Source organism: Scylla paramamosain, chromosome 24 (assembly GCF_035594125.1).
Source record: "Scylla paramamosain isolate STU-SP2022 chromosome 24, ASM3559412v1, whole genome shotgun sequence".
Lineage (NCBI taxonomy): Eukaryota > Metazoa > Arthropoda > Malacostraca > Decapoda > Portunidae > Scylla > Scylla paramamosain.
The window spans coordinates 20,195,608-20,219,400 of NC_087174.1; the positions used below are offsets into that span (position 1 = coordinate 20,195,608).

General features: G+C 39.1%; 2 protein-coding genes and 1 long non-coding RNA gene across 7 annotated transcripts in view; 2 read left to right on the forward strand and 1 right to left on the reverse strand.

Moving 5' to 3' along the window:
• The first annotated feature begins 584 nt into the window (after positions 1-584).
• Positions 585-6,107, forward strand: LOC135112858 (large ribosomal subunit protein eL43-like). Its single transcript, XM_064027760.1, has 3 exons — positions 585-734; positions 912-1,040; positions 5,933-6,107. The coding sequence occupies exons 1-3, from the start codon at positions 675-677 to the stop codon at positions 6,086-6,088; spliced, it is 345 nt and encodes a 114-aa protein (XP_063883830.1). The 5' UTR covers positions 585-674; the 3' UTR covers positions 6,089-6,107.
• Positions 6,108-11,339: 5,232 nt separating this feature from the next.
• The window catches only part of LOC135112859 (uncharacterized), a 37,543-nt gene continuing 25,089 nt past the window's right edge, over positions 11,340-23,793 (reverse strand). For 2 of the 5 annotated variants that reach the window (XR_010274581.1, XR_010274580.1), the window contains 2 exons: positions 20,795-20,887; positions 11,340-13,902 (listed from right to left, as the gene is read on the reverse strand). This is a non-coding gene — a long non-coding RNA (uncharacterized LOC135112859). Of the gene's footprint in view, positions 13,903-14,486; positions 16,398-20,794; positions 20,902-23,793 lie in introns of those variants that run through there. The other 3 variants (XR_010274584.1, XR_010274583.1, XR_010274582.1) reach the window with 3 other exon arrangements.
• Positions 18,095-23,793, forward strand: part of LOC135112856 (gastric triacylglycerol lipase-like) — a 35,489-nt gene continuing 29,790 nt past the window's right edge. The window contains exon 1 of the mRNA XM_064027758.1: positions 18,095-18,262. The gene's annotated coding sequence lies outside the window, so the exon portion shown is untranslated. The remainder of the gene's footprint in view (positions 18,263-23,793) is intronic.

Sequence of the window (23,793 nt, forward strand, 5' to 3'; positions counted from 1 at the left end):
CATCTCTGTGGCCTTTGAAAGTAGTCGTGGTGAGGGAGTAAAGTATTTCAGAATACGAGCGTCTGTCATTCATGAGCCAATCAGGTTTTTAGTACGTTTAATAAGAAAAGAGGGAAACATGCCATAATTTATTACAATATGCAGGTGATTTGCATTCAAGAAATAAAATTTTAATAGATATCTTTGCTGTTTACTCACATTCTTCAGGCCTGTGAGTGGTCTGTGGGAAGCTATCACCCCACAAGCAGATTTTTTTTTCTTTTTAGCTATATCAAATCAATATTCATGCTGGAAGTTGTTTGGATCAATAGAATGATATAATGAAGAACATACCAACTCCAAAAGATAAAACTAATTATCAATAATTTTATTTGGTAAAGAATGCTATTACAGTTAAGTAGTATATTTAACCGGAATAAGATAATAGTAAACATACTAGAGAATATACGAACCCACAAAAAAGATATAACAAAACTTGCCAAAAGAGTTCAATTTAATGAGGAAGAATCATAGTTAAGAAGCAATTTATCCAGCATATCCAATATATCCAATATACTATTCACTCATGTTCGTAATACGTCACATTTATTAAACTACCATAAATTATATCAATGAATTATATGACAATTTTTGTATTTTCACGAGAAAAATAAGTTGTGGATCGTCGTGGTGTTATGGTCGCAGTGGCGCCCTCTGTCTTCCTTCAGCAAGTCCAAAACAATCGGACCACAATGGTGAGAATTATGTCCACATTTATCCTCGGTCATCCTGCTACCTTGCTAACATACACACTTATTTCTACTATAACACATCACTGCAGACACTCGGGCGTTGATTGAGGTATGTAATGTGTGTTAGATAGCAGTATTTATCTGATAATTGGTATGGGTAGTGATGGACGTGTGTTGCAGGCCAAGAGGACCAAGAAGGTGGGGATTGTCGGCAAGTACGGCACCCGGTATGGCGCCTCGCTGCGTAAGATGATCAAGAAGATGGAAATTACGCAACACAAGAGGCACATTTGCACCTTCTGCGGCAAGGTAAGGGATTTTTATTCTTTATCTTTCCACTCGTTTGGCGGGACTTTGCCGTAACTCTGCCGCTCCGCTCCCCCGTCAGTTTTTATTTACTTGTTTACTTAATTTTTTTTTTTTGGGTAATATCAAGATAAGCGTTATTTTTCATCAAAGGCTACGTTAGGTGTGGTCTCGCTCAGTTCATTAATTTCACTGCTAACCCCCTCATTGTGCTGACCGTGACTTGAAAAAGCGGAATATTTTGCGGAGAAATAGTGTGTGAAAATTAGTAGGCTGATGTTATTTCCATATTTTGTTTCCCAGTGTCTAATTTTAGAGTGTGTTAGTAGGTGTGTTCATGGCGGGTGTTGGTGGTGACTGATGGTGTGTGCTAGATGACTGACTGGGTTGCTAATTTTACTTCTACTACTACTAATACTTTAGTACTGCTTCTACTACTACTGCTGGCATTGCACCACTTGGGCTCAGTTTTATAGTCCCACATTCTTGCTTTAAGCTACTTTTTCTCCTGTCTCTACAAAATCTGTAGAACTATTCCATTACATTTTAGCAAAAGTTTCCTCCACTGGCATCTTAGGGACCCATCAGTAAGCTGTTTTGTAAAGGGGATGCAGTAAGTTCTCAGTAAACCTCATTCTTTTAATTTCAACATGTATTTATTCCTCAACTGGAGCAAGGGGCTTCTAATTTTGTTATCCCACATCTGTACAACCCACTGCTCTGCTTGGCCCCCGGAGGGTAAAACTGGTTTGGCCTGGAGCTGCTTTTGGTTTCCATCACATACAAAAATTGTGATTTCAGTCTGGGAAACACCTCACAGTAGGTAACTTTTGACGTTGCATCTTTCTGATCTTATGACATTTCTTCATCAGACTCACAGTCTTGTCATATTTTGCATATTTTGATTTATCGAGTGCACAAAATGTGCGAATTACATGCCATAACTCACTTCATGTATGGAGTAGGTAGTTTTGGTTGACACCATCAGACCTCCAGTGACTGTAGAATCAAGATGTATTGTAAAAACTTGACAAAACAAAAAAGAAAGTAGTATGACAAGTTGAACTGAAGATGTTAAAAAATATTTATAACATGTTTTTACTTATGCTTGCCATTCTCAACTGTTAATTATTGAATGCTGAAATATACTATTACATTAAGTAGGAAAGACTCTTGAACACAATTGTGTGGTTGGAATGCAGATAAAGCTCCACATATTGAAACCACAGTGTCATTTATGGCAACGTGTCATCCGCTGTAACTGTCACGGCAGTGTGACACTTGGCGTGGCATGTGCAGGTGGGCTCCCTGTGACCAATTCTGCGACACATCTAAAAACTACCTAGAGCCCCTCAGGCTGCTGGGGGAAGGTCCTTCAAGTTGTTCCACAGCTTAAAACACCTATTACCTGGTTCAGTTTATAATATTTCTGTGTGTGGTACCAACCCTGAGGAACTTGAGTTATGAGGAGCAGCTGCAAAAGTTGAGACTACCAATGCTGGCATACTGAAGGGTACGAGGGGAGATGATTGAGACTTGTAAGATTCTGACAGGAATGTAGGGTAAAGATGTGTGTAACATCATCTTTGTAATGAGGGAAGAAGGGAGAATGGGGGGATGCAACCTATGAAACTATATAAAGAAAGATCAAGGCTAAACAAAAGAAATATTTCTTTTGTAATCAATAATGGTTAATAATTAGAATGGACTACCCCAGTATGTAATAGAGTCACAGTCAGTTTCCAGGTTTGAAATTAAGCTAGACAAAGCTTGGAGCATTCAGGATTTAATTACAAATTACAAAGCTAATATTCAATACAACAAATATATTAACCAATGCTGCTGCCACCAATACTAACATGAATCCAGCAGAAAGTTCAGGGGCTGGGTGTACAGGCTTAAGGGCCTCTTCCAGAAAATTTCCTGTAAGAAATAACCTTAGGGAAAGTGATAAGCTTGGCTGGCTGTTGTCGAATCTGCTACATTCTGTTGCTGAACCCGAGCGATGGCCATTTGGTGTGAGAACATCTCACAATTGAGGTTTTTGGAGAAAAATCACAAATTAGTTATATTTCCTTTAATACATATTCTAGAATAATGAAACTTACAGCATAAGAAGTGCCCATCCTCCTCCTTTCTTGTGGTGGTTTTGTCTGACTCTTTTGATTTAGCTGAGGCGGCAGTAAATGTCGAATAACAGTGTATCATGAGCTGCTCTGTAAGGTTGGTGGCTGAATACAGCTCAGCACCTGCACCTCCTGTCTTATCTTCCCCATCTGTTCTGCTGTGTCCAGAAGTTCCACAAATGTGATTCCTTGTCTAACAGCATTTACTGATCAAGAACAAAATTGGCTTGTGTTTATGCTTAGCCATATATCGGGAAGAGGGTGGATCACCTTTCTCTTTGTGTGATCCTTGCTTTGTATAGACTACCAGATGGAAAGTCATGACAGTGGTAGGGAGCAGCTTTATGTTGCCAGATAACGTTCAGAATATTTCTTTCCCACTTCTGTTTCATGTAAAGCAGAAAAATTGTTTGATACATACTTGTGTCACCTGTTAGAGCCCTGAGACTTGTATCATTGTGTCATTTGTCACTTGAGGGTTAAATTCTTTCAAGTAATTTCCCCCAACCATTGCCTAACAATTTCCTTGTGACCAGTAAATTATTGGGGATGTTTGAATAGTGGTGAATATGCACTAAAACACCAATCTCACTGGTTGATGTTAAATATTTTTAATGGTAGATTTCAGTGTGTTTTGAATGAATCTGCTGACTTTATATGTTGTAAATTAGTAGCTTATTATTTTATCTTAATTATTTATTTATTTTTATTTTTTTTCACATACCATGATTTGCAATAAAAATGAGTAATAGTGCAAAAGACTCCTAAATCTCTCTCTCTCTCTCTCTCTCTCTCTCTCTCTCTCTCTCTCTCTCTCTCTCTCTCTCTCTCTCTCTCTCTCTCTCTCTCTCTCTCTCTCTCTCTCTCTCTCTCTCTCTCTCTCTCTCTCTCTCTCTCTCTCTCTCTCTCTCTCAACAACTCACAGATGACACACACAAGTGCACAGTGATACATTATGTTCAGAACCAGCCAGTTTCATTCCCTCACTATGGACTGTTCACTGCCCTCCTGCCATGGGACTTTAGTATTAACAAACTAAGGCTAACCAAATGTAACTTAACAGAACTCCATTGATCCCCCAAATTAATGACTTTACTTGGCCTTCTCGTGAGCCACAGCCACTCAAGCACCTCAAAACATTAACTATTAACAGTAAAACACTGTGTTCACAAAGTCAGGGGACCTTGAGTATTTTTGTAAAATTTGGCAATACTCACAAGGTAATCGAAAGAACAACTGGTGCACACAGACACCTTCCTCAGACTTTAAGATTGTCCACTTCTACCTTCTCTTGCTAAAGAAAGTGCTATGATTGGCTAAATTAATTAGGCATTTTCAAATTGGCCCATGGCATCGCATAGAAGTTGTCGAACACATGTACAAACACACTCACCTTCCTTGAGGTGACAGTTGGTGACAGTTGTTAGATGGGTGGGTGCACTGGTGGCCATGGTGGCATGCCCCAGAAAGAGGGAAAATTTAAAAAATCTGGTGGTGTTATGATAGATTTGCAACACATTTATGTTGGGTTCAAAATGCTCGGAATGGAAGGATCAGTCCAATGAGACAAGTGAGGATTGCTGTAGTGAGATGGTTGTACTTCTTAATAAGTACGTGAAAATTTAATCAAAGCTGCCTTAAACTTACTAACCAAGGACCTAGACACTTGACCACCTTAACATTAAACATTTCAGTTTGTGGATATTTCTAAACTTGCTGACTTGGTTCATATAGCAAAATAACCAGAAAGATCAAGTCTACACAATGACATTGTTAAGGATGTAGTGCTTGGAGTATTTTGTTCAGTGAAATTATTTCAGGGATGCAAATTCAATATATATTATGGCCCCAAAAGTAGAGCAGTTCATACACACACAAAGGAACAGTCTGTGCCATCCTGGTTTTGCTGACACAGTAAAGTCTACCATTCAACAATGAAAAGGATTATAGAACAAAATGGTCATAATTCTCTAAAGATTCCCACTCTTGCTACTACATTACACTTACAGACACCCTTTGAATTATACTAGAGTGAAAAGTATTAATGAAAGTTCATGGAGCTCCCTCTGTCATGTCATGAGACTCGCATGCCACTGAAAACAAAGTAAAGCTGCTCATTAATGTCAATTAAGTTAATGATATAGTTAAAAATTAACCATGCAGATTGAAAGTTAAGTGAGGTTTAGATACATATAGAATTAATGAATGGAAGTAATTGTTGACCATGATGTGAGAAAAGAGCTTAAAATTGACTTCCAGAAAATTAACTTAACCATTTGGGAGAAATCTGTATCAGCCACCTGAAATAGTTAGTCTGAAATTGACCACAGAGGTTACTGATATTTTTACCACCAGATTTTTTTTTTTTTTTTTTTTTAATACTCTTGATTCCAGTGTTAGTTTAGCCTCTAATTCATTTCACTCATTTATTTTTATTTTTGCATTGTTCGTTATTATTTTGCTTGATGAAACATGGGATGAAGAAAAAGAAAGAAAAAAATAATCAATAGGATGAAACTCTTAATCCTGAAGGGCTAACAGCTTAAACTTGCAGGGCACTAACCCTTGTAAAATTGTACCTTGTGTCATCCACATGGTGGCAGGCAAGTGTCTTGCAGCTGGTTGTTTTACAAGCTACAGTTTAGCTGTGCAATTTTGTTTCTCCACATCATAAGTTGGCAGTAGTCATATAATTTTTTCAAAGCACATTGTTTTCCGGAGTGTATACCTGTTTGTGCATATCAGTAAAGGCCTCTCTATCTTCTGCAGGAGGCAATGCGACGTGTGGTGACTGGCATCTGGTCCTGCAAGCCCTGCCGCCGCACTGTGGCTGGCGGTGCCTACACCTACTCTACTGTCGCTGCCGCTGGTGTGAGGTCGTTCATCAGGAGGAACAAGGACCTGAAGGAGAAGGAGGCTGCGTAAATAAAGGATATTGAAGGATGTTTTGTTTTTCCATTGTGCCTGGAGGATCAGGGTGATGCTGTGGCAGGCTGAATGTGGATGGTGCGTGGTGCAGTGCTGGAGTGGATGTTGTACAAACACTTGGACTCACAAATATGAGACTGAATAACTCAATTGTGGGTTACACCTTAACTGAAGCTAGTCAGGATCTGAGGTAAAACTGCTTATATTCAAGTATAGTTCAATTACTGAGTTGAACTGGAGTGGCTTAGTAATGGATGATCAGAAAAATGAAAGAACACAAAAGATGCATACCTACAGCTGGACCAGAACCTAAGATTCTTGTATTGAAGGTGTGTCCAGATGACAGTTGTAAAGGTAAATTTTTTCAAGGTGACTTACATAAAGGAATGAATCGTGTAACTTTAGAGAGGGTGAATTTAAGGTGCAGATTCATGGTGACTTAGGAAGAAGAATGTGAAGTAAGAAGGCACTGTGGCAGATTGGACATAGAGACCCTTTTCAATTGAGGAAAATAATCAGTTTAAACAAAGGAAAATTGTACGGAGATGAGTGTGGCACTAAGGAGTAATACATTGATCGTTGAAGTTATCAGAGCAAAACTGATCAGTATAACATGGGATGAATTTTATACACAAATATATGGAAGTTCATTAAAACATTTAAATTCAGAAGCACACACGTGATCTTTGTACATAGACTGATGTTGATATGAATATTGTAACAGTCAAGTGATAAAAGAAAAGTGACAACCAAGAGGGAAAAGTATCATAAGTATTATATAAACACTATATATTTTCTAAGATAATACTGTAAAAAACTGATGAGAAAATCATTTGAGTGGGACTTCCAATAGATTTGTGAGTGACAGAGCTAGGAGGGGCGTGTGGAAGGAAAGAGATGGGATGTGTGAAGGGAGGATGAACAGATGCAAAGGGATGAGACGGTGTAAGGAAAGGCAAAGAGGAAAAGAGTGTGATTGTCAGTAGAATGAAGGAGTGAAACCATGGGGGGGCGTGTGCGAGGAGAGATGAGACGTGAGAAGGGAGGATGAACAGAAGTAGTGGGATGAGATGGTGTATGGAAAGGCAAGGAGGAATAGTATGTGATGGGAGGTAGAACTAAGAAGCGGAGCCAGTAGGGGCGTGTGGGAGGAGAGATGAAATGTGTGAAAGTAGGATGACAAGGAACAGAGGGATGAGGAAGTGCAAGGAAAGAAAAAGAACGATGTCTGGTGGGAGGTAAGTGATAACACTGAAAGGTGGCAAGGCCGTTAGCCACTTCATAATTATAGGTAGTTGTGTGCTGAGATTACGCCATGTGGTTTTCTCCTTCGCTGGTAAGCCAGGGTACCCTGTTCTTTCCAGGCATAAAACTTTTTTTACTACTTGTTCTCCCTAATCATCAATTTTAAATAAGTTGTTACACGTCATGTTGCCTTTCTTGTATTTGATATTGTTCCTATTATTTGTGTTATCCAGAGAAGATAGAGAATTGTTGCGGCGTCACAACATAAATCAATCAAAAAATAAGATGGAGAACTCGTGCGAACTAACCAAAGAAGACGCGGATAGTTATTACTACTACTGTAGGAAGAAACTATGACGTGTACCACGTTATTTATTTATTTATTTATTTATTGCATTTGCTATGAACACACGCACACACATACAGATGAATAACCAAACAATTAAGTCCTCTGCATGATGACGGCCTTGTCACTATGCTAGTACTGGGTGAGCAGTGTAATTAGAACATTTTTATTTTTACTTGTTTTTCGATTGCTTTACGTTATACTTCGATTGGATAATAGAGTTGCATGCACGGCCAGGATCATAATTTATGGTGCCTCGGCCTTGGTTGCACGAGCAGGCGTTGCTGGTGCAGTGGCGGCGAGATCATCAGTGGTCGGAGTGAACCCCCAACGTTCCGAAGCGCATCTCTGCCGATGTGAAGTCAATCCTTGTGTCTCGGGGTTGTGCTCATTCACTCTCTACCCGTCGCCCACGTAAGGAGATGTGGTATCAGGGAATTACAGGCCAGCATTGAGTAGGTTGTGAACGCATTTCACATTGACATATTTTACCTTAGATATCCATTATGTGATTTCCCTTCATCAACAATACCACACGCGGCGGCCGTGAGAACGAGGTAGTAATAACAGGAAAATCACGGGGCAGGGGGCAGGCAAGACTGTTCCTGGGAGCAGTGTCACCTTGCATCACGACAGACTCTCAGCGTCCCAGGAATAACCTGCTACTCATATGAGTAGCAGGTGAGTGAGGTAGCAAAGTTACATTTCATCAGGTTTGGTTTGGTTTATGGCAGGTGAAAAGCGTCAGGAACATCGGTTACCGTGGCTTGGCTACGTGTGGTGGAATATTACTTGGCAGCACAGGGCATGAACAAATATAAAGTACTACCTGCTCAAGTAGTACTTTATATTTGTTGTAGGTGAAGGAATCTAGCACGAATCCCATACAATGTTAATAGGTCCGTATTATTATTCTCCCTGACCATTTTCGAAGGCCACAGACATTTTCGAAGGCCACAGACAACTTCTCTTTTTGTTGAAATGTAGGTGAAATAAACTAGCTCGAAGAATCCCATACGCTGTGAAGCTCACAGGTTCATATTCTCCCTTGCTACTAAAGACTTTTCGAATGCCACAGCCCACAGGTAACTCTAGTTCTCATTATCTTCTCTTGAATACAGAATCCTTGTTAAAACGATTGAATAGTCCTTGTTAAACGATAGTCTCTTCTAAACTGTAGTTTGTAACCAGATAAATGTTAGACCATTTTCTGTTTTTATTCGTTTTTCAGTCTGAGCACCATTAACTTCAAACGTATTCTGAAGTTGCAATGCGAGTACAAAATGTCATGTGAATAACTCCTGGCAGTGTTAATCTTGTACGGAAAGATTAAGTGATGGGGTACAGCACCGAAGCTTTGATATTCTCTTCCCCGAAGTGCATCAGATAATTAGCTCCTCACGTGTTGAATGAATGAATAACCCGCTGCTTGACGAACAAGAGTATTAGCGTTTTTAATGACCCTATTTTTTTCCTTTGCGTCATAGGTGTGCCAGTCAGAAGGGTACGTCTAAAACAGCAGACAGCGTAAGACGAACTGACGGATATGGTCATCAGTAGGGACAGTATCGTTAAGGATGTAAATTAAGAACGACTAAATCCCCTGGGCCAGATGACTGCTTCCCTAGAGTATTGAATGAATGCAAGCGAGCCCATTGGTAAGGTATTTAGGGAATCATTAGATAAGGGATAACTAAGTTGATGCAGGCGAAATACCCGGGATAACTAAGTTGATGCAAGCGAAATGGGTGTAGGACGATTTGGCCACGGATGATTTGCCCACGGACAATTTGGCCACGGGATGTCACCGTAGGACGTTTTGGCCACGGGAACTTCCCAAGGTGGACGTTTTGGCCATGAAACATATTTACTGTAATATATATTATATTTTGTATTATTTACATATTTTCACAATTATTATTAATATTCGTATTTATTACCTAACCTAACCTAACCTAACCTAACCTAACAGAACAGATTAGAGAACTTTTTTGGATAATAAAACAGACTAAAGATTTTTTCCTTTACTTAATAAGCAAGCTACTAAGTGCAATAGATTCCTAGTATTTTCTCCCGTGGCCAAAATGTCCTACCCACCGTGGCCAAAACGTCCTAGGGTGACATCCCGTGGCCAAATCGTCCGTGGCCAAATCGTCCGTGGCCAAATTGTCCGGATTCCAAGCGAAATACCCAAGTTGTGATGCAAGCTACTACCTATTATTAAGAACGGATAAATCGCAGAGCTGCAACTACCGCCCGATTAGTATAGAGTAGTATGCAAGATGCTGGAAACCATCACGGCTAATAAATTGGAACACGTAGACCAACACAGCTAATTAAGGGTGGTTAGTATGGATTAGGGGTCTTGCAGAGCTATTGACGTTTTAGGAGAATAATGGAAGCGGTAGATAGTGACGATAACTAAGATTTATTTTTTGTTCTTTTAATAAGGCATTTGACAAGGTACCCTATAGGAGACTTGGATAAATTGCAGGTTCACGGTAATGAAGGGACCATTCCGAGTTGGTAATGAAGGGACCATTCCGCCCATTCTGAGCGTGGCTTCCCTTTAGGGAACAGAGGGTACAGATAAATGGTTTCAGGTCAACCATCAGAGACCCATAGGGTTCAGTAATGGGGCCTTCCATTTTTAAACAATAGAGGACTTGGATAAAAGGATTAGAAGTGACAAAAGTACATTTGCTGACACGAAAGTAGGTAATGCAATTGAGACACCAGGATGCCAGGGAACTGCAGGAAGCTGGGCAGGTTGTATGAATGGTCAGTAAAGTGGCAAAAGTAGTTTTTAACAAACAAATGTAAAAAAGTATGAAGTGTATGTATTGGCAGGCACGTAGATAATATCCTTCAAAATATCAGTATGAAGGACAAACAAATGTAAAGTATGAAGTATACGTGTTGGGAGGCACGTAGATAATATCCTTAAACATATCAGCATTAAGGAGAGAGTAGAAGACTTGTAATCTCAGATCATCGACCAAGAAAACACTGTCAGAAACAAAAACACTGTCAGAAACAAAGCCAAGTTTTAGGGATTCATTAGTAGAAGTGCAATAAGTGTAGAAGAGTTTATCCGTTAGTTGTATTTAGAAATAGTTAAACCACATCTGGACTATGTAGTGCAGTTTTGGACAGCCATACTATATAGGGAAGACATGGATTTCTTAGCAGTGCAGAGATGATGATTCCAGGACTGAAAGGATCACCGAATGAAGAAGATAAGGGTAAAATTACTCTACCTGCATTCACTGGAGAGAAGGGTGTGCGGGGACATCAGAGAAGTATTGAAATGGGTAAAATTAACAAGGTAAAATTTAAGTGACGTTTCCGTAGTAAACCATCAGGACAGAACTCGACGTAACGGATATATAAGCTAGAGTAGTTAGTTAAAAGTTTAGGAAAGCGATTGTTGGTAGGAACTAGTTCACTGAGTAGATTGAAGAGGAATTCAGATGTAATGGATAGGGAGGACAAGTGGGCAATATGAAGACTGACCGCGGGGGGAAGAATGGAAGACGTTGATGGTTATTAGTACAGGAGCTGCCCAGTGCGGCCTTTTGCAGTCTCCTTATTCTTTATTGTTAAGACGGGTGTGTATGGGGGACACCACCAGCAGCAGGTAAGACCAAGCCACTCACAGGATCCTTGTTTATTTTGCATAAGATAAATATTTGAAGCTTTACAACTGTAACCGTGCCTTATCTGTATTATAAACTTATCACTCTACAGGTTGGGGTACATCTGGTGCCGGGGTCAAAGTCTTGGCAAATGATGGAGGCGGAAACCTTCCAGAGTCTGCTAGCTGCTAGACTTTTGTCATGTGTGTGTCAGACTCGTTGGTTAGCAGTGTTGCCGGTTGATGAGCAGCAGTGTTGAAAGAGTCTGAGGGGCTCCCAAGTAATAATATTATTTAATTTTTTTTATACAATTTTCCATTTACGAAAAAGCTCGGCGTTCATCTCCGGAGACTCTGAAGAGTTTCTTCAAAGTATTTTTATTTAATTTTTGATAAATTTTTCAATGTGTTTGTTTTATAATTGTTTTAAAACCATCTTCGCTGTATCAGTGAAGCTCTACTTTCCTACATTCCCTATGTCGCGGAATAATACGAAACCAAAATGAACGAAGCAGGCATTTATGGATTAGGTAGTATTACATGTAAACGTTCATGTAAGCTGATCATAAGTGCGTCCACACGGTCGAACAGTGTCCGTCGGACAAAACTGTTACCAGATACAATGGAAAGCGGAAAGGCTCGCTGAAGACGTGAAAAGCGAGCACCAAGAGCTGTACCGGACACTCCATGTTCGTAGTATCGGACCTTCGCACAGTGGTGGGACAGGCTTGGTAATACTGCCAGGCACACGATGAGAAAAGTTACTTGGTTACCGGGGGTCTGTTAATTTGATTAGTTCTCACCTGCCCTGGCAACATGGCTAGCTATAGCTTCCACTGGGATAGAAGAAATATATATATATATATATATATATACTGTTGCTAATCGAGCTGTATCGGCAGAACGTCAAGGCATAAGTGTACAAAGAAGAAACAGATGTCCTGCTTTGTAATGAAAGGTTTTACCTTCTCCAGTAAATCGTAGAAGCTGTTTGGGTCCCATCCTCATATGATTTTTGAAATCTGATTCATAAACATTACGCAGCTCATGTAAAAAATGATTGCATCCCCTTTCTCTTCCTGTGTTTTAAACCAGTCCTTGCATCATTCCCTTCTTGATACTTCGTCCTCACACAGTGCAGCAATTATTATGCTGCATAGTGCAATTTTCTGGGCTTTGATTTTTAATCTTCTTGTGCACCATGGTGGTGATGTACCACACTAGACGCTGGCAACAACTACCTGTCGCCGAAATCCACACTAACACTGACGTAAATACCTGTGTTGCTAACGGACATCAGCTTCGAACACTGTCTGCCGGTCTTTGTCTGGGGAACAGAGTAGCAGAAACTGTGCTTTTACAACCTTATCTAGTACCACTGTTGCCAAACTTCCCTCGTTTAAACGCTTAGGACGTCATCCTGCTTTGCCTTATGATACGGTAACAGTATTTGTTCGACGGACATTGTTCGACCATGTGGACGCACCTTAGGTGCGTCCACATGGTCGAACGTTGTCCGTCGGACACCCACTGTTACCATATCACAAGGCGAAGCAGGACGTTGTTCGACCATGTGGGGTGGGTCCACAGGGTCGAACATCGTCCGTCGGACACCCACTGTTACCATATCACAAGGCGAAGCAGGATGACGTCCTAAACGTTTAAACGAAGGGAAGTTTATATGGTAAACAGTGGTACCAGATGAAGTTGTAAACCATACTTTCTACTCAGTTCATCAGGCAAAGACCAGCAGACAACGTTCAAAGCTGATGTCCGCTGGCAACACACAGGTATAATATTATGTTACTGAGGGCTCGGGAGACAGGTGGTTGTTGCCAGGGTCTAGTGCAGTGCATCATAACCATGGTGCACAATAAGAAAAAAAAAAATTGCAATATGCAGCATAACTGTTGCACTGTGTGAGAAGGACAAGGAGGTGAAGGGAATGATGCAGGGACTGCGTTACAAAGACGAAGTGAAAGGGGAAGCCATACAACCATTTTACATGAACTGCTAATTGGTTATGAATCTGAATTTAAAAATTATATGCGGATGGACCCAGACACCCTCTGCGATTTATATACTGGAAAAGGTAAAACTTTTTATAACGAAGCAGGACACCTGTACAAGGGAGAGCAGCGTCCGAGGTAGCGGGACTACGAACATCGGCAGTGTCCGTTACACCCCACTGGTGCTCGCTTCAGATGTCATCAGCACTCGTATCATATGCATATTGTTATCTGGTAACAGTGGGTGTTCGACGGACAATGTTCGACCGTGTGGACGCACCTTATTACACGGAGCCCCTGTCTACAAAAAAAATACTGACGTGGCGGGCGCCCGTATGTAGTGTATAAGGGAGAGAGAGAAAAACAAAACAAAAAAATCGGCGAAATAATGTGCCATCGACGAAATAATATGCCATAAGATGGGATAAAATCTTGACAGATGAAAAATACTCTACATCCAGGAACTGGACATTATGCAACAAAATGCAACGTGCAGCGTGGTTCTCCACGGAGTGCCTGAAGAGGGAAAGAACGCACCAATCAACATCCTGCAGCGTGGCTTTCCATGAAGTGCCTGAGGAGGGAGAGAACAAGAGGGAATTTACTTGCTCAAGGCCGCGTCATCCCACACTCTCTCACTTATCGTAATGATAAAACTGCCTGTGCCCAAGTAATTATTATTATTTATTATTATTATTATTTTTATTATTTATCTATTTATTTTTCATTTATTTTTTTTTATTTTTTTTTTCTGCTTGTACTTTCTTTCGCTGAGCTGTTACTTTAAAAATTATTGGTCGTCAGAGGTGAGTGGTACAATTTCATACTGAATTTTTTAATCTGTGGTGTTTACGAAGGGAGGAGGGATCGCTTGTGACGTTAGCTTCATGTTATATACTTCAGCTGAGTAATAAATTGTATTAAGCGAAAATTACAAGACGTTCCCGCTGAGCAGTTGAATGCCTTCACCGGTCAGTGGCGCGTGTAAAAACAGTAAATAATAATAATAATAATAATAATAATAATAATAATAATAATAATAATAATAATAATAATAATAATAATAATAATAATAATAATAATAATAATAATAATATTATTATTATTATTATTATTATTATTATTATTATTAATGGTGTAATGTTACAAGGTTGAATGTTCAAGTTTGAACACTACTGTGAGCCTCAATAAAAAATCTGATACCCTGCAACGTTCCCATTCCACTTTGTTTAGCGTTTTTCCTTAATCTTATGCCCTCTGATCTCCTACTAGTCTGTCTCAAACATAAGATTGCAAATAGTAGTTCACTTATCACCGCCATGACCATAACCACTACCACACATCACCATCACCACTACCACCACTGCCATCACCATTTCCTTGTGAAACTACAACAACCAGAATGGGAAAAACAAATCAGTAAATGAATCCAAGTATTTATAAATTTTCATCCACACTTCTGACTACGACTGTAACGTAAAACGCCTCTAAAACAGCTCGTATCCGGACCGCATTATTTTCTGAAGTCTATAGGAGTACGAGTATATACGTTCGCCCGTGATGAAGGCCGGCTGTAGCTCCGAGACTAGCCACAGGATGGACATTCATGGAAATACTCTGTGATCCCCACACAAAAAGTTACAGTTGAGTACAGAATATTAAAACCTATCCTAAACCAAGAGTGATTAGCACCTACACTTCCAGGCTTTGGTAATATGCATCTGGACCTACACTCTGCAACGCTATTGAACCTTCACAATGACTGTTTTCAAAGGCCACACATATGGTCAGTTTGGTTCTCATGGTTGTTTTCTTCACTGATGATGGATAATCCTTATTAAACTGTTACTAGAATCACGAAAACATCATTGAGTCCCCATATAACTTCCACTACAGCCTTTTTAAAGCAATCGTGGTTAGGCAGTGAGACGTTTGGGAATGCAGTTCATGTAATGCCGTTCATGGTGGCAATGTATTTTTAAGGTTTGCATATAGACGTAGTGAAGGTGAAGGAAGATAAAAACACACCTGGTGAGCATTGAACAACAAAATGGGAAAAACAGTAACTGTGTAACAGACGAGAAGTGAATAAGAGATGAAAGTGATAAACTAAAACACACATGGTAAATACTGAACAAGCAAATAGGAATGAACAGTGTTTGTGTAACACATGAAGAGTACATGAGTTAAAAACAAAGCGATAGCGAAACACACATGGTAAGTACTGAACAAGTAAACACAAGAGAACCATGACTGTATAACAAACAGGTGATGACTGCACGAGAGACGAAACAGATAAAAGTGCGTCGAGGAAAGCGATTCCTTCGATACTGAGAGCTGATACATTCAGAAATGCAATGAAAGAGCAGAGAGGGAGAAATATTGATATTACACGAGAGTAAACGAGAGGTGATAATACAAAAAAAGAATTAAGAACACAGAAGAATATATAGCATGTGCTGATAATATACAAGTAAACAAACGTGGTGATAATACAAAAGAATTAATAAATCCAGGGGAGAAAGAAACATTGATGTTACATTAAAGTAAACAAATGCGGTGATAATACAAGATAACTAAGAACCCAGGAGAGAAACACTCGGGGCTAATCAATGATAAGTAAACAAACTCGGTGATAGTACAAAGAATAAACATCCCAGGGAAAAAAAAAAAACAGATAACTACAAACAAACAAGGTGATAAAATGAAAGAATTAAGAACACTGAAGAGAAAGTAAGTGATAACTCGTGACAAGCAAACAAATATGGTGAAAACAACGCACCACCACCAACAACAAACAAGCAAACACAACTCGCGGAAGTCACATAACAGAAGGGAGGAAAGGTACACACACGGTCGCTTCGTAATAGGCAAACACCACTCGCTCCCTCGCGTGCTGCGGTGAGCTCACAAGTAAACATTTGGATCGTCTCGCGCTGTCTGGAAGCCTCGACCGAGGGAGAAAGTGTGAGGCGGGGCAGAGAACACTTTCCCTTGTTTCTTCCTCTCCTTTTCCCTGCTGCTGTTGCTGATGATGGTTCTGGTGAAGTTGTTGCTATTGTTGTTGTTCTTATTTAGAATGTAGTAGTAGTAGTAGTAGAGGAGGAGGAGGAAGAATACAAAGGAATACAGAGGAAGGAGGAGGAGGGGGAGGAGGAGGAACATTAACACTAACATCAACAATAATAAGAACACTTGCAAATGTTATGACAGTAATAACAATGATAAATCGCATAAGAGAACCACAATCACCACCACCACCACCAACAACAACAACAACAACAATAGCAGTAGTAACAGCGGCCGATGACAATCTGGGTGGCTGGGAGAGAAAGTTAGCACAACCCAGTCCAGCCAAGCCCAGTCCAACCCAAACGCCCCACGAGTATCGGCAGCGAGCTGACTCAAGCAGACGGACCGGCAGTGATAATAAGGCCAGGGCGAGGAAGGGAGGAGTGGATGAACTGAGGGGCAGGCAGAGAGAGAGAGAGAGAGAGAGAGAGAGAGTGGGGGAGGCATGTCGGGAGGTTTTGGACAGGTAGGGATATTTGAAAGAGCGAGATTTAGAGGAATTATGCAAAAATATAAAATGACGATGTTTTCTGTGTGAATATATGATGAATTAGAAGTACTGTATATAGAAATGCGTATAAATGTATATGAAAAGTGTCCTAATTTCTTTAGTTTCTTAATATTTTCCATTTGAAATACGCTACTACTACTACTACTACTACTACTACTACTACTACAACCACCATGCGTATAAATGTATATGAAAAAAGTCCTAATTTCTTTAGTTTCTTAATATTTTCCATTTGCAATACGCTACTACTACTACTACTACTACTACTACTACTACTACAGCCACCACCACCAGCACCACTACTACTGTCCCATACGAAAAGAATCTGAATGAAGCATTGACTCTGCCTCACTGACCTAGTATTTATTATCAGCATTAATAACAGCAACAACAACAAACAACAGTACTCGTATGGCCCCTGCATTTCGTTTTCTCCACGCCGTCACCCGTCACACTCACTCACTCACTAGCTCGCTCCACCACAACCACACATCATCGAACTTTCTTTCAACTTTTCCTCTAAACATAATTATACACCAGCGCTTAATTTTTATTTATTTATTTATTTATTTATTTTCTGTTCAGAGAGAGAGAGAGAGAGAGAGAGTGTAACATCTAAGCCATGCTTTTTGAAACGCTTTTCTTTCTCATTAGGAATATTTTCTAAAGACCACACAGATGAATAGCCGTGTTCTCATGGGTACTTTCCCCACTGATGATGCAGAATCTTAGTTGAACTATCAATAGAATCATAAAAAACAGCCTTGAAAACCCTTAAAACTTCCATTAGAGTGTGTTGAAACTAATGACGATATGGAGCAAAAAACGTTTGTGAATGCTGTTAATGAGTTATAAGACGAAGATGCCCCTATAAACGTTCCATAAGAGCATTGAGCATTTCTAGAAAGAGCGGTGGGACACAAACGTTCACCGTGGTGCTATCAAGAACGACACTACACTGGCGGGCGTAAGATTATACAAGTCACGAAATCTTCACTCACGTATATTGCACCTTACCAATCTATACCCTGAATCATCAAAAACGGTATAGAGAGAATAACTAATGCCTAAAATCTGTTCCAGGAAGTGTTGTTTCTGAACAATATGAAGTGATGCGAATGTACGAAACTTTTCACCAACTTTCTTCCTCTACGGATGAGAAGAATGAAAGTCGCAGCTTCATAGTGTTGTTGGTGGCCATTGGCAGTGAGTATGTGTGGGTGTTTGTAAATAGGGGTGGACTGAGAATCTCGACACGGGCGCCTACTCTCACGCCCTCACACACGAGGCGCTCTGCTGACTGCCACTACTCTCACGTCCTCACACACGAGGCGCTCTGCTGTCAGAGCAAGTAAGTATGAAAATTGTTATTATCCTTTGCGTCCTGAACCTAAGGCAAGAGAAAGTATAAAGGGATTACTATTTGCACCCTAAAACATAGATGATTATAAGGGAAGTTTATGAAGAAACACACGTCATAAAAGGAAGTTTAGGAAAAATTATTATTCTGCGATCGAAACGCGAGTCGTAAAATATAGGAAAGAATTACTATTTGCATCCTAAACGTATGATTGTAGGGAGGTGTAGGAAGAATGGTTGCTCTTTGCGATCAAAACACGAGTGATGAGAGGCAGTACACGAATTACAAGGAAGTTTAGGAAGAATGATTACTCCTTGCAGCCAGAACACGAGTGATGAACGGAAGTACGAGAAAAATTTTTACTATTTGTATCCTAAACATATATTACTGCAGGACGTGCAGGAAGAGTTATTTTCCCTTGCAGTCAGAAAGCAAGTCGTGAAAGAAAGTACAAGAAGAATTTCTACTGTTTGCATCCTAAACATTATATAATTGAAGTACAGCTAAAGTTACAACGTTTTCCAGCTTCGACATGAATAAAGAAAAGACGTGCACCTAAAATAATTAAGTTTTGCAGCATGAATTTGAATAATAAATGAAGACACAGCTGAATGATCACTCTTTGCTCCCTAAACATCAAAATAACAACGTACACATTACAATAAGTAGTGTGTTTTGGGCTTCTGTTGGAAAGATGAGCTACGTAACATTACTAATACCATGACAAAAAGGAAAAAAAAAAAATCTCTTGTTACATTAATAATAGCCTCATGCATACACAGTAATACGTAGCGTGGTTGTGTGTGTTTTGTGAGAGATGCGCACCATAACATCATTAAAGAAAAAAAAATGAAAAAAATAAATAAATAGCATTACTAACTAGAATGATTACTCCTTTTATTCTTCGCAACCTTAGCATTAATAGCTCTGTACACATACGGTAATACATAATGTGGTGGTGTGTCTTTTTGTGGGAAAGATGCGCAACATAACACCAATGATACCATGACAGAAAGAAAAAAAGAAAAAAAAAATATCTGGAAGTTCTACTCTTATTACTAAACCTAAATATTAATGGTTCAATGCATACAGTAAATACGTAGTGTGGAAATAAAAATAAATATGACCATTAACATCACTGACCCCATGAAATGAAAACCTAACTAACAGCAGCTAGTTATTATTTTTCGCAGTGTAAACATTAACAAGCCCATGTATATACAGTAATACGCAGTGTGGTGTGCGTTTGTGGGAAGGATGCGGCTATTAACAATATTGATCCCACGACAAAAAAAAAGAAAAAGAAAAGACACTGACAAACCACAGCTAAAACTATTATTTTTTTTTCGCCTTCTAAACATTAATAGCCCCATTACATGTCCAGCAATAAGCAGTGTGGTGTGTTTCTGTGGGGAGGATGCGGCTATTAACGTCACTGTTACCACGAAAAAAAAAAAGGAAAATAATAACTGTCCCATAAACCAAGAAATGATAATAATCGACATGTTTTTCTATGTAATCACGGGAACAGTAATTAAACCTGTGAACCAGTACATGAATTACACCTTATATGAATAAATAAATAAATACATAGTGGAATTAATGAATAAATGAAAAACAAAGTCAATAAAAGAATGCAGTGTTTACAAATTTACTTGATATTAAAGTAGTGATGGTATTATTATTATTATTATTATTATTATTATTATTATTATTATTATTATTATTAGTAGTAGTAGTAGTAGTAGTAGTAGTAGTAGTAGTAGTAGTAGTAGTAGTAGTAGTAGTAACACCACCACCACTCAGTCCCGTTGGATCAAAACAAATGAACGCTTGGAAGAAAACATGATGTACTGCCGCTCTTGTTTCCTCGCCTGGCCAAGACTACGATAAGGTTTCCATCGCTGCCTCGTGCATCACGCGCCGGCAACACGAGAGAAAACGGGAAATTATCTGCCTTTCTATTCTTCTTCTGTTGCTGTTTTTGTTAATTTTGTTGTCAGTGACGGTAGTGATGGCAGTAGTAGTAGTTTTGCTATTTTCGTTAAATAATGGTGTTATTATTATTATTATTATTATTATTATTATTATTATTAGTAGTAGTAGTAGTAGTAGTAGTAGTAGTAACAGTGGTAGTAGTAGTAGTAGTAGTAGTAGTAGTAGTAGTAGTAGTAGTAGTAATGGAGGTGAGTGGTATAGGTAGAAATAAATAAAAAATAATACGTAGTAGTAGTAGTAGTAGTAGTAGTAGTAGTAGTAGCAGGTGTGTAATCTTTCTATCACCTATAATGCTTAAAATACTACTTTTTTTTCTAATACTACATATTTAAACAAGATCTGTTATCATTATCACTACAATTCACGGCACAGTTAGATGAGTCACGGGATGTGTGTGTGTGTGTGTGTGTGTGTGTGTGTGTGTGTGTGTGTGTGTGTGTGTGTGTGTGTGTGTGTGTGTGGGTGGGTGGGTGGGTGGGTGTGTGTGGGAAAAAGAAAGAAAGAGTCTGTTCAAGGGTCATGTACCTTCGTTCATAAGCAGGTGATAAGGCGCAGCAACTCAAGCCCCGCCTCCCGCAAGCTTGAGATAAGACAAGAAACGCCCGCTGTTGCCTCGATCTGGAAAGGGAGACCTAGAGATGTGGTGATGGTGGCGGTGGTGGTGATGGGTGTGTGCGTGGATGAGAGAGAGAGAGAGAGAGAGAGAGAGAGAGAGAGAGAGAGAGAGAGAGAGAGAGAGAGAGAGAGAGAGAGAGAGAGAGAGAGGTACAACAGTATTTCCGCTTTACACAATAATACAGAGAATTTACTTTCACTAATCAACCAAGGAAAAGTAAAGTTAGGAGACTCGTGAATCTCTCTCTCTCTCTCTCTCTCTCTCTCTCTCTCTCTCTCTCTCTCTCTCTCTCTCTCTCTCTCTCTCTCTCTCGACCTTCCGTTCCAGGAGATATGTAAATCCCTTTCGCGTTACCAAGTGTCGCTTTCTAAGTATCCCTAGAACTTCGCTATTTACCGACTAACGTTTTTTTTTTTTCCGGCATTCATTTAACGATCAATGTATTAACGAAAGCTCCTTATTTACCGTCTGGCTATGGACAACAAACATGTAAAAAGTTCCATTGTAGGCTCTGATCCCTTTAGATGATAAAATTTACTCATTAACCTTTATGAATAACTTTAAGGCGTAGTTGAAGTATCGTGGAGAGCTTTTTGTTCTTCCTTCTGTGCAGACTCGAATGGAAGGTGATGAATTTGGGACTGTGTTGTTCTTAAGCATTTCTCACTCTCATCTCTCAGAGGAACTATTTTCAAAGGCAACGTAAATGATTTCTTGGATTTTATTTTATTTATTTTTTATTAATTCACATTTTTTATTGTCATTGTAAAAGTAATACCCTTGAAAACCACCGACAACTTTACTATTTTCAAAGGCTGCGTAAATTTCTTGGATTCTTAAGTTCTTATTTATTTATTCATTCATTTTTTTTATTTATTTCTGTTGATGCGATATGGAACAATTCACAGCGCTAAAGGTAACGTGTAGGATTTTTCAGAGCATTTACAAGGAAGACAAGGGAATGAAAAGAGTAGATAATCAAATGTCCAGCCAGAATTATGCTAAGAGATGGCAGTAGAAAAGTAATATGTGCTTCAGAATAGTTTGTGATGAAGGAAACATGTCAAATAGCAGTGAAAGGTTTGATTCACTATTTCTTATTCTTGAGGCGAAACACCTGTTATCAATATAAAGGTAATCTCTTGAAATCCACCGACAACTTCATTACTTTCAAAGGCTGCATAAATTATTTCTTAGATTCTTATTTTTTTTATTTGTATTTATTTTATTTCTATTGATGCAAAAAATATATTAAGCCTTTCAACGCCAGAGACACTTTCCAAGCTTCACAGAATCACCTATCAATGGGGTATGCAGAGATAAAATGCTAGTTGATAAGTCGCTAGAGGCAATTTTCAATACCTTCAATACAACAAAATCATCTTAAAGTTAATGTACTTTTATAATGGTATCCGGAGCGAAAGTGAGCCAATGTCGTGATATTCAAAGGTTTAAACTATTACTACAATCACATAAACACCACTGAAAACCTCCAACAACTCCCATTAAAATCACTTAAAGTAGACGAAACAAGAAGCTGAAATCTTTAAAGAATATGAACCTTAATCTTTGGCATGGGAAGAAAAGATGCACTTGTGTATCCTTGATGAGACACGAGCACCGGGGTTTACTTTCGCCAGCTATTTGTTCTTGGCCAGACTTCAGTAGAGCCTGATAAATTACTAAGGATTTTGTTGAATAGGGAGATAAGAGGAGACGTGCCTGAGTGTCTTGATCAGAGAGAGAGATCAGCGTTTCCACCTTCTTCAGCTATTTGTTCCTGTCAGACTCGAATGGGGAACTCTGAACTCCTTCAGTAGCACAGCGTCTGTTATTTTATTCTGAATATTGCTACAGATCATGTTAAATTCACGATAATAATTTTCGCATTAAAGAAATTATGGATTGAAAACTGGATCTGAAGGATGAATTGAGCTATTGATGCTTTTAAATCCCTCATCCCTTTAAAGAGAAAATGTTCGTCAACTCACTATAATCCGATATTCAGAAGGGAATATCGTTAAGATTACGATGCCATTTCTTCCATTAAGAACTAAGAGAAGGATGTGGCTACTCACTCATTGTAATCCCATCTTTAATTACTCAAACAACAGATGATTTTAGGCACCTTGAAAATCGTCACAGGAATGAATGGGTTGATTACTTATGCTTTGGTTGAAGAGACAAACTAAAAATTAAAAGAACGATGTACATAATTACTCATTATAAACCTATCTTTAATTACTCAAATAATAGATGATTTTAAGGAGCTTAAAAATCGTCACAGGACTGAATGGGCTGATTACTTATGCTTTGGTTGAATAGACAGACCAGAGGAAGGATGTACTGTAGTTGCTCGTCGTAATCCTATCTTTAATAACTCAATAGATGATTTTACGGTGTTAAGATCTCATCATAGGAATGAATAGGCTAATTCCTTGAGCTTTCGTTGAATAGATGGACAAGAGGTGCCTAAATGTCTTACTAAAAACTTTTTTTTTCCTTGATCTGCGTCGTTGAAGTTGAAGGCTGAGCGGAAAAAACTTCCCATTAGTCGAGATGCATCAGTTTTATCGTTTAATTTTTTTTTTACGAAACCCCAGGATCAGTCACTGCGACTTCGGTTCAGTAGACACAAAAGAGACGTACCTGAATATCTTATTAAAACACTGGGACTTTTATTTATTTATTTTTTTGGGAGGACTTTTTTTTTTTTTTTTTTTTATCTCGGCGTCGTGGAGGATTGAGCGGAAGACTTCATCCGAGAAGTATCACAATCAGTTTTATTTATTTATTTATTTTTTTTTTATTTTCATCGTTTAGTCGTTTACGAAGCAGTCTTATCGGATACGGTGGCGTGCGTGGTGACAAGGATACACGAGATGGCGCTGGCAATTGCTCCGCATCA

Excerpts from the sequence above, each read along its gene's own strand:
- LOC135112858 (XM_064027760.1), top strand. The coding sequence starts at position 675 with ATGGTCGCAGTGGCGCCCTCTGTCTTCCTTCAGCAAGTCCAAAACAAT. Across the intron at positions 735-911 it reads AAAACAATCGGACCACAATG|GCCAAGAGGACCAAGAAGGT; the intron begins GTGAGAATTATG and ends CGTGTGTTGCAG. Across the intron at positions 1,041-5,932 it reads TTTGCACCTTCTGCGGCAAG|GAGGCAATGCGACGTGTGGT; the intron begins GTAAGGGATTTT and ends TATCTTCTGCAG.